Source organism: Heterodontus francisci, chromosome 20 (genome assembly GCF_036365525.1).
Source record: "Heterodontus francisci isolate sHetFra1 chromosome 20, sHetFra1.hap1, whole genome shotgun sequence".
Taxonomy (NCBI): domain Eukaryota; kingdom Metazoa; phylum Chordata; class Chondrichthyes; order Heterodontiformes; family Heterodontidae; genus Heterodontus; species Heterodontus francisci.
This window is the reverse complement of record NC_090390.1, coordinates 43,514,761-43,530,211: the sequence shown is the minus strand read 5'-3', so window position 1 is coordinate 43,530,211 and position 15,451 is coordinate 43,514,761. Positions and strand designations below refer to the sequence as shown.

The 15,451-nt window shown below is 40.7% G+C and overlaps 1 protein-coding gene across 1 annotated transcript in view; it reads left to right on the top strand.

Annotated features, from left to right (window-relative positions):
* inpp5a (inositol polyphosphate-5-phosphatase A) overlaps positions 1–15,451 on the top strand; it is a 621,533-nt gene that overhangs the window by 597,997 nt on the left and 8,085 nt on the right. Inside the window, exon 14 of the mRNA XM_068052673.1 lies at positions 940–1,008. Coding sequence (XP_067908774.1) covers positions 940–1,008 — 69 coding nt within the window. The remainder of the gene's footprint in view (positions 1–939; positions 1,009–15,451) is intronic.

The window sequence follows — 15,451 nt, the reverse complement described above, 5'->3', positions numbered from 1 at the left end:
AGGCCATCAAATAATTGTGGTGTAAAGTTACAAATGGACAAGAAAGGAAATTTTAAAGTGTAACTATTGACATAAGATATTGCAGAATGAGGAACAGGAAAATCATTGACCTCAAATATGGAATTGTTACAGTCAGATTATCTACTCTTATCCTCAATTGACAGAGTATCATATTGAAATGGAGCCACTGTATATGAATTAAAGTTCACCATAAGTAGGACTCGTTCTTGTCAGAACTGATCTTCAAGTGGACTTCTATGGAAATACACAATTGGTTATTAATGACAAGAAAGACCTGTTCTGCAATGCAAAAATGGCACCTTAGCAACTCTGTTGCTAAACTACTTGAAAACATAAATTGTCTTAAAGCCAATATTTATTATTCAGAACAAGCAATCATCTGCCTATTCTCTGTGACTTGATGTACTGATTAATACAAAGCCTTTAAAGATTATGTGTTAATGGCCTTAACAGTCCTTCAACAACTGCTCACAACTACTTGAGTCCAACGCATAATAATCAAGCTGTTAAGGTGAAGGTGCAATTTACCATGAATGAAAGTGTCAGTAATAGCAAAATCATCTGTGCTAGAAAACTGCCAACATAGTAGTAGCACAAATGCTGTATGTATAATTATTGCTCATCAAATTTATTCACCCACTCCGAGGGTGATGGTCTCCTCCTCTCACACCACCCCTAACCCCGCACAGTGCATTGCTTTCAACTTGCAACTGTTGGAGCAAATGGTTTTCCGACATTCTGAAGAGTTTTTACAAATCCATGCAGGGGTGGCCTTCCAACTCTACTTGTTTGTTGAAACTCTTGTAGATTGCTTTCTCACTGCCTCTAAATATTTGTCTTTGCAGCTGAGCAATTGTGAAAAGACCTTTGCTGTGAATAGCCACTCTGTCTCTAAAGAAAGTGATCTCTGTTTTACAGGCAGAAAATGATGAGAAGTCAGTTATCTATGACAACATTGGACCAAATGTTTGCATGGGGGACCACAAGGTAAAGAGTACTTTGTTGCTAAATTCAACAGTTTTGTTGAATGCAATGAATGCTATTGTTTCTTCTGTTGGTAACATTACTGTATGGCATGTGGCATGCTAATTATTTTTATTTCCTTTTTACCCATGGTTTATTCACCAAAGCTTATTGAAGTTCAAGTTGCAATGAACAACTATTGAATTATAATTGTTAGTTGGAAGCAACATAGGCAATATACTGGTCAGCTCTGTGGTGAGAGATTGCAGCATTCTAGAAAAAGCACATGGTCTAAACAGCATAAATGCCAATCTCTTGGCAGTTTGCTTTAGATGTATTTAGAATTTAAATCATGTAATGATCTATTTCCTTAGCTGTCATTTTATAATCTTTGAATCAATCAAAGAGAATACGATATGGTCTGATCCCTTTTTCTGTAAACCCAGTTTTTGTTTCAAGATTACCTTTAGCAAATCCCTGGGTGTTAATTCATAAAATCAATTAAAATAAGTCAACATCATAGAATAATGCATTCCTTGTTATGTTCTCAAGTTTAATGCAGATTTAACAACTTATTAAATTAGCAACAGGTGGCTGATGATTTTTTTTGACAGGTGAGGCACACCTACATATTCTTAACCCAGGTGGCGTATTACCATGGTGGTGGGCCCTTTGCACACGCACAATGCATTTTACTGACTCTCCACTAACGTGTGTGCAGACACAATTCTAGGTGAGGCAGTATCTCACCTGACAAGCCGTCTCTGCCAAAATGAAATCTCAGCTCACAGGAACTTTCACTGAAAGCCAGAATTTTCAAATTGGCATTGATTGTAGACTTTTGTCCTCACCCAATATTGTACTGTCAGTATTGTGCAGTACGTCAAGGTATGATTAGAGTGCCCCTGTTCCATTTAGGTATATAACCTTTCCACTGGGTCATTTTTATATCTATAATATCCGAGATTAGCTGTAGAATTGAACAAGATGGCCACTATACTTGAGTTGTTGACAAGTAGAGAGATCATGGTAGAGTTTTTGTGATAGTTATTGGACATATAAATAAAGATGCGATTAAAGTCTGCTGAAAGAATGTGATAACAATGCTGCATTTATATTCCCGAACTGCTTCCATATGAAGTTCTCCAATATTTGCTCCTTTTCTCACTCGGTTAAATCTTGAAACAATCAGGTAAACTTGATAAGGGGTAAAATAAGAAACCGTGACCATGAGAAATATAACCTAAAGTGCTGGACGTACATAGAATTTGAAGAAGCTAGTTTAAAGTTTCGAGCAAGGCCGTTCATTGGATCTGACCTCAATTCAAACAAAGGGCCCAAACCCGCAACATTAACCTTTTTCTTTTGGATGCTGAATAAGCTGCTTTGTATTTCTGGTCATTGTTTTTTTTGTTGCTATCTTTTTTTTTAATTTCCAAAATATACTTTATTCATAAACATCTGTTAAAATTACATTGCCAAACAGTTTCCAAACAGCACCAAAAAATACAAACATTGCAAGGGATATCAGTTTCCTTCAATACTCTCATGAGTTTCTTCCCAACCCTTCCGTTTCACAATTGTCATGTCAATTACAGTTTTACATTTACAGCAATTCAGAATATTAACGATACAGTTCGAGGGGTTTCCCATGGATCCAGCCCCTCAGTCCAGCTTGGTGGGGGAACCTTACACTGTGGTCTTTCCCCATTGAGCCTTTGCTGCGGCTGCCCCAAGCTTTAGTGCATCCCTCAGCACGTAGTCCTGGACCTTGGAATGTGCCAGTCTGCAACATTCGGTGGTGGACAACTCTTTGCGCTGGAAGACCAGCAAGTTTCGGGCAGACCAAAGGGCGTCTTTCACCGAATTGATAGTCCTCCAGCAGCAGTTGATGTTTGTCTCGGTGTGCGTCCCTGGGAACAGCCCGTAGAGCACAGACTCCTGTGTTACAGAGCTGCTTGGGATGAACCTTGACAAAAACCACTGCATCTCTTTCCACACCTGCTTTGCAAAGGCACATTCCAGGAGGAGGTGGGCGACCGTCTCTTCCCCACCACAGCCAACGCGGGGGCACTGTGCGGAGGGGGCGAGACTTCGGGTGTGCATGAAGGATCTGACGGGGAGGGCCCTTCTCACCACCAGCCAAGCTACGTCTTGGTGCTTGTTTGAAAGTTCTGGTGATGAGGCATTCCGCCAAATGACTTTGACGGTCTGCTCGGGGAACCATCCGACAGGATCCACCGTTTCCTTTTCCCGTAGGGCCTTGAGGACATTCCGTGCAGACCACTGCCTGATGGACCGGTGGTCAAAGGTGTTTTTCCGCAGAAACTGCTCCACGAAGGATAGGTGGTACGGCGCCGCCCAACTGCATGGTGCGTTCCGCGGCAATGTGACCAGGCCCATCCTTCGCAACACCGGGGACAGATAGAACCTCAGCACGTAGTGACACTTGGAGTTTGCGTACTGGGGATCTACACATAGCTTGATGCAGCCGCACACGAAGGTGGTCATCAGGATGAGGGCCACGTTGGGTACATTTTTCCCGCCCATGTCCAGAGATTTGAACATCGTGTCCCTCCGGACCCGGTCCATTTTAGATCCCCAGACGAAGCGGAAAATGGCTCGGGTGACTGCCACGGCGCAGGAGTGGGGTATGGGCCAGACCTGCGCCACGTAGAGCAACAACGTGAGCGCCTCGCACCTGATGACCAGGTTCTTACCCACAATGGAACGAGATCGCTGCCCCCACATGCCCAACTTTTGTCGTACCTTGGCTACTCGCTCCTCCCATGTTTTGGTGCACGCCCCGGCCCTTCCGAACCATATCCCCAGCACCTTCAGGTAATCTGACCTGACGGTGAAGGGGACAAAGGATCGGTCAGCCCAGTTCCCAAAGAACATGGCCTCGCTCTTGCCGTGGTTAACTTTGGCTCCCGAGGCCAGTTCGAACTGGTCGCAGATGCTCATCAGTCTGCGCACGGACAGCGGATCCGAGCAGAAGACGGCGACGTCATCCATGTACAGGGAGGTTTTGACCTGAGTGCCTCCGCTGACTGGGATTGTCACCCCTCTTATGCTCGCATCCTTCCTAATAGACTCAGCAAAGGGTTCAATACAGCAAACAAACAAGACCGGGGACAGAGGACAGCCCTGTCTGACTTTTTTTTGATGCTATCAGAATTGCAGCTGACGTGTCCATTTTTCATTAACTGCCTGACTCTTCTCTCATACTCTGCCCTTCTCTCATTCCCTACCCTTCTTAGTCCATGCACCTCTGACTCCCCGCCCACTTTCTGACTCCCCGCCCCCTCTCTGACTCCCCGCCCCTCTCTGGATCCCCTCTGCTCTGGGACTCCTGTCATTCAGTGCCAGATTATATCGCTCTTTCTTGGTTTCTGTGCGGCTTTGTTTTAATGCAGGTTGTTTAAACAGTATAATTTAAATAAGTAATTTCAGCATTTTCCATTCAAAAAGAAACCTGAATGGCTAATAGGAGGCTGTGGATTCCTGTGGTCACTGAGATCAAGCTGTGAATTCCTATCATTTAGAAATTGTGTTAAAGCACTAATGTTTTTAAATTAACTTATATCCCCAATAATCTGTTGATACTGGAGGAAAACATTATTAGTTAAGAAACAAGTAGTCCTTGAAATCTTAAGTACACACCACAAGGATTCAAATCTTGCAATCTCCTATGAAGGGATTTTTTAAAATCTGTAAATTAATATATATAAAGTAAGATACTATTTTTTATTTTTCCAGCTTTAAAACTTCATTCTCTCGTAATAGATAATAAGTGGGAAAGGGTGTTTCAAGTCTAATCTATTGATTTATTTATTTTTGAAAGCTTTTTAATGGCATATTAGAGATTTATAATATCAACAGTCAATACCAACAAGGCTAGACACTGCTATTTGTGACTACGATAATGAGAGAAGCGTGAGATTGTTTTTAATGACAAAATATCACTAATTCTCTCCTTTGCCATCCTTAGTTCTTTGTCTTGTTGGGCAGATTTTGGTGTCAAAATAATGTCGGGGCCAATGGCACACGTCATTATTTATGCGCAAATGCTACCGCAGCTTCAGGTGAGAGGCAGTTGTGCAGTTAAATGTCAATATCCAAAGGTTGCTGTCCAGGTTTCACCACTATGCTGTTAGCTTTGCAAAAAAGGACTTTTGGTCATCGTGGAAATGCATTGAATGTTGTGAAGTTGCTGTATATGCGCTGTAAATAGGTCCTACCACTGTCTATTTCTCAATCCTTAAATATGATTGGTTAAGAAGATATTCTGTTGGGTGCGCTATTCACTTTGGTCACAGATGCCCTATATCCCTGAGAACCATTAAAAAAATTACGGCACAGAAGGAGGCCATTCAAACCATCGTGTCTGCGCTGGCTGAAAAAACTAGCTGCCCAATGTAATCCCGCCTTCCAGCACCTGCTCCGTAGCTTTGCAGGTTACAGCACTTCAGGTGCATGTCCAGGTGCCTTTTAAAAGGTTTCTGCCTTCACCACTGTTCCTGGCAGTGAATTCCAGACACCCACCACCTTCTGGGTGAAAAAGTTTTTCCTATTGTCTCCTCCAATCCTTCTACCAATCACTTTAAATCTGTGCCCCCTGATAATTGACCTCTCTGCTAGGGGAAACAGATCCTTCCTGTCTACTCTATCTATCCTTACTGTGATGTTATCACCTCATACTTTCGGAACTTAATGGGAAAATATTTTTTGAGCTGAAGGATGCAGGGGCAGGTGCAACTAACATCAAGTAGTGTTAGACGCTCTGCTATAGCCAAATCTGGCCCAATATAATAGAAAGAAGAAATGAGAACTTGCCTTTCACATCTTAAGGGTGTCGCAATATGCTTAACAGCCAATGAAATGTACCTTTGATGTTCAGTCAATGTTGTAAAATAAGCAAATGTGACAGCTAATTTGTGCACAGCAAGCTCTCACAATCAGCAATAAGATCATGACCAATTTTTTTGTTTTAGCAGCATTGTTTGAGGGATGAGTATTGGCCAGGACACCGAGAACTTTCCCCTTCTCTTTGAATCGTGCCACAGGATCTTTTATGAAAGGACAGATGAGGCCTAGATTTAATCTGATCTCCAAGATGGTGGGTAGATATTTGTCTCGGTCAATGGCATAAAGCGAGCGGTATTGGATCACCCCCCCTGTTATATGCAGCGCCTGGTATTTAAACCCGTTGACTGCAGGGGAACTGACTATCAGGCACTGCGTATAACAGGCAGCTGATCCAATACTGCCTGTTTTGTGTCTCCAGTTGAGATGAATTTCTACTTCACCATCTCCAACAGAGTAGCACTTCTTCAGTACTGCATTGAAATCAAATTCTGTCTGTCACTGTCTTTCACCCGTTACCACCGCACCCCCCCCCCCCCCACCTCCATTATTATCCCTGAAACGTTGCTTTCCCTGCCTCCACTCTGTCATTCCGACTAACAGATAAGCACTTCACTGCTGCCAAGCACCAGCAAAATTGGGTGAAGATATTATGAGAAAAATAACAATGCTTGAAGATATCTTGTTAGGAAACACAAATATTAGTCAAATGGCCTATGTAAAAGCTTCAGAAACGTTTATACTCTGAAAGTAAGCAGTGCTGTGCAAATCCTATTGACATGGCGATATAGAAGTACTTTTATAAGCCCAATTTACATGGAGACATAAGAGCATTTTCCATAAACTGTCTTTATAAAGGGAACTCATAGGAACATTTTTCAAATTCCTGTTTGTGCAGCAGTTACTGTAGTTGCCCGAGGATGATTTGTATAAATTTATTTCAACAATCTGCTTCTTTTACATTTGTAAATGGTTTATACTACAGTTATAACTTTCAGTTATACAGGATTTTTTTAAACATGAATTCCCACTTACTTGAGTAGAATCTATTGTGAATCCAGTTTTAGATCCAGTACAAGAGCTCCACTTAATTAGAGGCCTGTTTCATCAAAATGATTTTCTCCACTGTAATGATGCTTCCCTGCATTGTTCAGCTGGCTATCATGATCCGTTCAGACCATGATTCATGTTTTTTCCTATTAAACCAGTTAATGTTCTTTTCAGCATTTTGTATTGACTGCAAACAGACAAAACATAGTCTCCTCTCTTTTACTTAGCCCTTGCCACACACTTATTTCCTGCTGGCATTTATCCTGTTCCCAAGCATCCGCAGTGCTAGTTGTTGAGGCACTCTCCTGAAGTTGCATTGTGTTATTTTTCAGTATAAATTCAGTACCTCGACTCCATTTACCCACTTTTGTTCCACAACCCTTGGTACTGTTATCTAATAAATGTCTGTTGATCTTGGACTCGAAAATTTCAATTGACCCAGCATCCACAGTCTTCGCAAGAGAGAGTTTCAAACTTCCATTACCCTTCGTATGAAAACATATGTTGTGATTTCACTCCTAAAAGACCTAGCTCTAATTTTAAGATTATCACTCCTAGTTATGGATTCTCCCACCAAAAGAAATCTTTTCTCTATATCAACCTTATCAAATTCCTTTATCATCTTAAAGACCTTGGTTAGGTCATCACTCAGCTTTCTGTTGTCAAGGGAATACAAACGAAGTTTATGAAAACTGTTATCATAATTTAAACCTTTAAGCCCTGGTATCATTTTATTTATTTTATTTATTTTTATTTAGAGATACAGCACTGAAACAGGCCCTTCGGCCCACCGAGTCTGTGCCAACCATCAACCACCCATTTATACTAATCCTACACTAATTCCATGTTCCTACCACATCCCCACCTGTCCCTATATTTCCCTACCACCTACCTATACTAGGGGAAATTTATAATGGCCAATTTACCTATCAACCTGCAAGTCTTTGGCATGTGGGAGGAAACCGGAGCACCCGGAGGAAACCCACACAGACACAGGGAGAACTTGCAAACTCCACATAGGCAGTACCCAGAATTGAACTCGGGTCGCCGGAGCTGTGAGGCTGCGGTGCTAACCACTGCGCCACTGTGCCGCAATTTTGATGAATTTGCACTGTATGACCCACCAAGACTAATATATCTTTCCTCTGATGCCGTGCCCAAAATTGAACACTGTCCTCCTGACCAAGGCTCTGTAAAACTGAAGCATCACTTCTTCACTCGTGTATTCTAGCCCCTTTGAGATAAAGGCCAACATCCCATTAGCCTTTCTGATTACTTTTTGTAACTCTGCACTGGCTTTTTGCTCGTTCTGTACATGGATAGCTAAATTCCTTTGCTCCTCAGCAGCTTCTGAACCTTCCCCTTTAAGAAAATATTCTGGTTTTCTTTTTCAGATCCAAAATGGATGACCTCACACTTCCCTGCATTGAGTGGGCAAAATTATGGCAGATGGAGCTGAATGCAGAAAGAGTGAGGTCATCCACTTTGGATGGCATTGTGTGTAAAATAAAATGCAATGCATTTAACTATGTGCTAATTAAACCATTACCTCAAATAGGTGAAAAAGACACCACTAATATAATCCAATTATATTGAAACGGGTGAATATGCGGGTAGATGTGTAACCTAGTTATCAATATTAGAGAACTGTTCATTTGCATGTTTATGTATAAAATTAATTGTAATTTGAATGCTGTTTTAACTTATTAGAAACTAGAGAATAGGGCAAAACTTACTTTATGTTTTCTACAACTACAGAGATCACAAGCAGGCTATAAAAGTAAGCATGTGAGATTCAAACCAGTAACATAAAGATTGTGGAGCCATCTTCACTGTAAAGTCCCATTTATACTGAGTGGTTCAAGTACATTTAACTGGCCACAAATAACAAGATTAATTTGACTTCTCCATCCTAGCATGTGTATGTGAGAAGATGGCGCCACAATCTCATAAAGTGGGAAATCAGACTATAAAGACCAGTGAATAATTCCATTGCAGCAGCTTTCTGGAGTCCAGATTCAGCTCACATACCATGATAGGCCTGTCAGAATGGAGGGAAAAGCAGAACAACTGAAATCGTAAAGGCAATATTCGGGACAAACTTTCTGGAACAATACATTTTAGGACTGAGAAGGGAACAGGCTATACTGGATTTAGTGCTGAGTAATGGACCAGAGAGAGCAGAGAGATCGACCATTGACATGCTGTTCTCCCTTCATCAGCTACAGGAGAAATGCCGCGAACAACAGATGCCCCTCTACGTTGCTTTCATTGATCTCACCAAAGCCTTTGACCTCGTCAGCAGACGTGGTCTCTTAAGACTACTAGAAAAGATTGGATGTCCACCAAAGCTACTAAGTATCATCACCTCATTCCATGACAATATGAAAGGCACAATTCAGCATAGCGGCACCTCATCAGACCCCTTTCCTATTCTGAGTGGCGTGAAACAGGGCTGTGTTCTCGCACCTACACTGTTTGGGATTTTCTTCTCCCTGCTGCTCTCACATGCGTTCAAGTCTTCAGAAGAAGGAATTTTCCTCCACGCAAGATCAGGTGGCAGGTTGTTCAACCTTGCCCGTCTAAGAGCGAAGACCAAAGTACAGAAAGTCCTCATCAGGGAACTTCTCTTTGCTGACGATGCTGCATTAACATCTCACACTGAAGAGTGTCTGCAGAATCTCATTGACGGGTTTGCAGCTGCCTGCAACGAATTTGGCCTAACCATCAGCCTCAAGAAAATGAACATCATGGGACAGGACGTCAGTAATGCTCCATCCATCAATATCGTCGACCACACTCTGGAAGTGGTTCAAGTATTCATCTACCTAGGCTCAACTATCACCAGTAGCCTGTCTCTCGATGCAGAAATCAACAAGCGCATGGGAAAGGCTTCCACTGCTATGTCCAGACTGGCCAAGAGAGTGTGGGAAACTGGCGCACTGACACGGAACACAAAAGTCCGCGTGTATCAAGCCTGTGTCCTCAGTACCTTGCTCTACAGCAGCGAGGCCTGGACAACGTATGTTAGCCAAGAGCGACGTCTCAATTCATTCCATCTTTGCTGCCTCCGGAGAATCCTTGGCATCAGGTGGCAGGACCGTATCTCCAACATAGAAGACCTCGAGGCGGCCAACATCCCCAGCTTATACACCCTACTGAGTCAGCGGCGCTTGAGATGGCTTGGTCATGTGAGCCGCATGGAAGATGGCAGGATCCCCAAGGACACATTGTACAGCGAGCTCGCCACTGGTATCAGACCCACTGGCCATCCACGTCTCCGCTTTAAAGACGTCTGCAAACGTGACATGAAGTCCTGTGACATTGATCACAAGTCATGGGAGTCAGTTGCCAGCGATCGCCAGAGCTCGCGGGCAGCCATAAAGGCGGGGCTAAAGTGTGGCGAGTCGAAGAGACTTGGTAGTTGGCAGGAAAAAAAACAGAAGTGCAAGGGGAGAGCCAACTGCAAAACAGCCCTGACAACCAATTTTATCTGCAGCACCTGTGGAAGAGTCTGTCACTCTAGTATTGGCCTTTATAGCCACTCCAGGCACTGCTCCACAAACCACTCACCACCTGCAGGCGCTTACCCATTGTCTCCAGAGACATGGAGGCCAAAGAAAGAAAGAATGGACCAGAATTAGTTAGCAATCTGACGTTATGGGAAGATCTTAAAAATAGGTATCCTAATATGATTGAATTTAATATTAGGATCAGTAAAAAGAATGGAGAGTCAAAAACTAAGGTTTTACAATTAAGTAAAGGATGAGAAATGAATTGATCACAGTAAACTGAGCTGAACTATTAATGGGTAAACCTACAAACAATGGGCAGTAGTCAAAGAAGTATTTATTAGGATATAAAACCAGTACATGGTCCTGAAAGAGAAAAGCTTTATTTATGCAGTTAAGCAACCATGGTTAGCAAGTAAGTTGAAACACAGTACCATAGTAAATGCAAGGAAAATGGAAATCCAGTGGACTGTGATAACTAGAAAAAGCAAAAAAGGATAACAAGAAAGTAATAAGATGTGCAAAAGGAATATGAAAACAAATAAAGGAACATCAAAGATATCAGAAAAAGATTTTAAAATATATTTAACGAAAGAACACGGTAAAGGGGAATGTGGGCTCATTAAAGACAGGTGCAGACGAAACTATAATGGATAATAAAAAAATGTCAGACTTGTTAAAAAATTATTTTATACCAGTCTTCACAGAGAAGAAAGTGGTCAAGATACTAGCAGCACCAGGAAGTCTAAAAATAAGTCAAGGGAAGGAACTCAGTGGATTTAATATGTAATGGGACAAGATAGACAAATCTCCAGGACCTGATAATTTCCATTCCAGAGTATTAAAAAAAGATGAAATTGCAGGTGCATCAGTCATATTTTGCAAAGCACTCCAGATTCATGAATTTTGCCTTTATATTGGAAAATTGCAAATGTCATTCCATTGTTAAGAAGGAAGAAATCAGATACAGTCCCATCAATTTAGCATCAGTTGTGAGGAAGTTATTGGAATCTATCATTACAGACAGATGACTGAACCTTGGAAGATATGAGTTGATCAGAGAGTCAACATGGATTTATGAAGAGTAGGTAATTTATGATTAATATTGTTGATTTTTTTGAGGAGTTAACTAATGGTATACGGAACTGTCGATGGATGTTATCTATTTGGACTTACAATCTGTCCATGTGCTTTTGTAACTTCCAGCTCCTATTTTCACATCTCATCGTCCCTTCTAACAGTATCATCTGCAACGTTGGATATACAACTCTCTATTTCTTCATTCATGTCATTAATATATATGGTGAAAAGTTTTTGCCTTGGTACAGATCTTTCTTACAGAAGACCAATTGTTACATTCTTCGAATCAGGGATTGTTCACTTTATTCCTGTTCTCTGTCTCCAATATCCCAACCAAATTAACAGATGTCACAAGATTACCTCCAATTCCATATTCTTTCATTTTTGCTGCTACTTGTATGACACCTTATCAGATGTCTTCTGGAAGCCCAAATAGATTTCTTCCTTCTAAGCAATAGAATGACATTTGTAATTTTCCACGGGATTTCCACTTTTCCTTACATGCAGTGTGATACTGTGTTGTAACTCGTTAACCATGGTTGCTTAACTGCATTAATGGAGCTTTTGCCTTTCAGGACGATGTACTGATTTTGTGTCCTACTGAATATTTCTTTGACTACTTCCCACTATTTGTAGGTTTACCCATTAATCGTTCAGCTCAGTTTACTGTGATCATTTCATTTCTCATTCCTTTACTTAATTGTAAAACATTTGTTTTTGACTCTCCATTCTTCTTCCGATTCCAATATTAAATTCAATCATATTATGATACATATTTTTAAGATCTTCCCATGCCGTCGGATTGTTAACTAATTCTGGTCCATTATTCAGCACTAAATCCAGTATAGCCTGTTCCCTTCTCAGTCCTAAAGTGTATTGTTCTAGAAAGCCTATTCCGAGTACATTCCAGAAATTTACTGCCTTTACCAATTCGGTTGTTCTGCTTTTCCCTCCGCTCTGACAGGCCTAACATGGTAAAAAAGTGAGCTGAATCTGGACTCTCCAGGAAGCTGCTGCAATGGAATTATTCACTGGTCTTTATAGTCTGATTTCCCACTTTATGAGATTGTGGCACCATCTTCTCACATACACATGCTAGGATGGAGAAGTCAAATCAACCTTGTTACTTGTGGCCAGTTAAATTGCTGAAATTTATGCAAATACTTGAACTACTCATTATTAATGGGACTTTACAGTGAAGATGGCTCCATAATCTCTTTGTTACTGGTTTGCATCCTCGCATGCTTACTTTTATAGCTTGCTTATGGTCTCTGTAATTGTAAAAAACATAAAGTAAGTTTTGCCCTATTCTCTAGTTTCTAAATGTTAAAATAGTGTTTAAATTACAATTAATTTTATATGTAAGCATGCAAATGAACAGTTGTCTAATACTGATAACGAGGTTATGCATCTACTCGCATATTCACCCATTTCAATATAATTGGATTATATTAGTGGTGTCTTTTCACCGATTTGAGATAATGGTTTAAATAGCACATTGTTAAGTGTATTGCATTTTATTTTACGTACAATGCCATCAGTAACAGTGTTGAAACCCATTGCAGTATGTCTCACAAGATTATATTATATGTTGTCACACACTGCTCCTTCAACTCAACTCTCTTGTGACTGGAAGGGGCTTTAAACTTATGGCTTTATTGGACAAATTAGAACTATGAATAAGTCATTGCTTCACAAGATCTGTACATCTGGTAAATTTGTGTTCAAACCTGCATCTAGACCTGCAATTCCTCATAGCTACCCAATGAGTAAAGTATAGGGACAAACTAAACCTTATACTTCAGACAAGATTATATGCTACATGTTATCTGTTTTACTATTAAGTACTTATAGTATGGCATTGAATGCTTACTTATACCAGTGACCTCTTCTTTTTGCCCTTGGGTTCCATGTGGTTATCAGGAACATACAAGTCAAAAATGAAAATCAACAGCATGATTGAACAAATACACATATGTGAGAGATAGAGAGATGTTTAGTTTGTGCCTATATGTGTGAGAAGTTTAATAATGGGATAGGTGTTTGCTGGAAAAATTAAGTCATTTGACACAAAGGTGCTTTTGTCTCTCAATAGCATAATAATTTAAGTAAAGGAATTACACAATGCATGTTAAAAAGAGAGGAATTTTCATAATGCTAAGCCATAATTGGAACCAATATGTTTGCTCAATTGTAGGCGGTTATTGATGCAAGGAGAAGGTTGGTTCCACTGGCAGAAAAAAACTCAGTCAAACCTTGTTAAGAACAAATTCAGGTTCCAAAGTAAAAATGTGCTTAGGATAAAAATTCTTTTTATGGTTTCCTGGGGGCAGAGCAGACCTTCTGCCCACTCCATGGATGTGTCCTTCACCCCTTCCAAATCTGAGCTTCAGGAAGGTATCGACGCTATTTATGGCGCAACTGTAGTGTCTGTCTCAGCTGGGGATGATTTGGTTGCAGCACCTTGCCCCAGTATAAAACGGCCTGTGATGCCCACCATAAATATTTCCAAACCATTGCAAAAGCTAACGTTTTAAGTTTCCCACTTTCCCAACATCAATAGATCATTCTGCAACTGATTGCCATTAGGGAAACAATCTTTTATATTATACTGCATTCCATTTCTGCCTGTATCAAGTCTTAGCACACTAGTGAGCTTGCCTTGTGCATGGAGTGCATTGAGTTAGGGGCAGCTAAAGAAGTCTGCTGGAATTTTGAGCAGATGATATCATCTCACCAGTCCTGTCATTTTAACACTTATTTCCCCGTGGAAGGGGGCAGATACAAGAAGCACCTGCCTGTACTGTCAGCATAATTTTTTCCCATCAAAAAAGGGGGCAGCGACCCAGTGGAAACAATGGCCTGGAGTTTGCGATAGTAACATTTGAGAAAATGTCAGCATTCGCCATGATTACTCCTCTGAAACCTACAGCAATTTCTGGCGTTTACACATGTGCAGTTAAACATGAAAATTCAGAAGTTGCTATCAGTGATCATACACTTCTCAACTTGGTGCGCCACTGAAGTATAAACAGACTGCAATCAGTTAGATATTACTGAACTGGCAAAAACTTGTCTTTTATGCAGTAATATCACTGTTTAAAAATACCCTGAAAAAGTTATGCTTTGTTTAATGAGGTGTAACTGGGGTTTTTAACAACATACAAAGTTCATAATTACTGCTGAATAGCCTCACTGGCCCTGAAAAACTATCTTTATATTTGTAGAATATCAAATGTCTCTATTATGATTTTTAAAAGCCACATTTTAATAAGCTTTTTGCAGGTTATGATATTTCAGCTTCAACCTTAATCCCATGTGTATGCCCCCAATCTTCATTTCGTTCTCTGTAAAATGATTAAATAGTGAAGGATAATCAGTGTATTTTACTTCTTGATTTGCTGTCTGTGAGAATATTTCAATGTGATTGGCTGCATAGCCTGCTTGATGACATCACTGTTCTGAATTCCTAGAGATCCTCTTGACTTGGCATCAGATTCAAACTAACATCGGGAAACGGGAAATCAAGGCCATAGAGATTGTTAGATTTTTGTGGGCAGCTTTCTTTGAGGTCAGCAGCAAGCATTTTCCCTTCCCTGCTAACCGCAAAATCCAGCTCACTATGTCCAAAGGATAGATTGAAACCTGATACTGATGTTGTAATGCCACTTTGGCACTATAGCTGCAGACTGCAGATAACTGTCAAAGATTTCACTGTACTTCCCAGAAATTCCTTCCCTGCCCAACGAGATTACATTCTATTTCCAGGCTCGAAAAGTAAGGGCTTTTACATATGACTAACTATTTCAACTCCAAACTAATATGTATGTATAAGTTACTTCTGCAGCACATGATTTGAAATAGAGAAAACTAAGCACAGCAAAGTAACTTATTGGGGAGCACAACATCTTAAACAATTATCAATTAGGCTGCAGTTATACTGCCAAAGACACAGC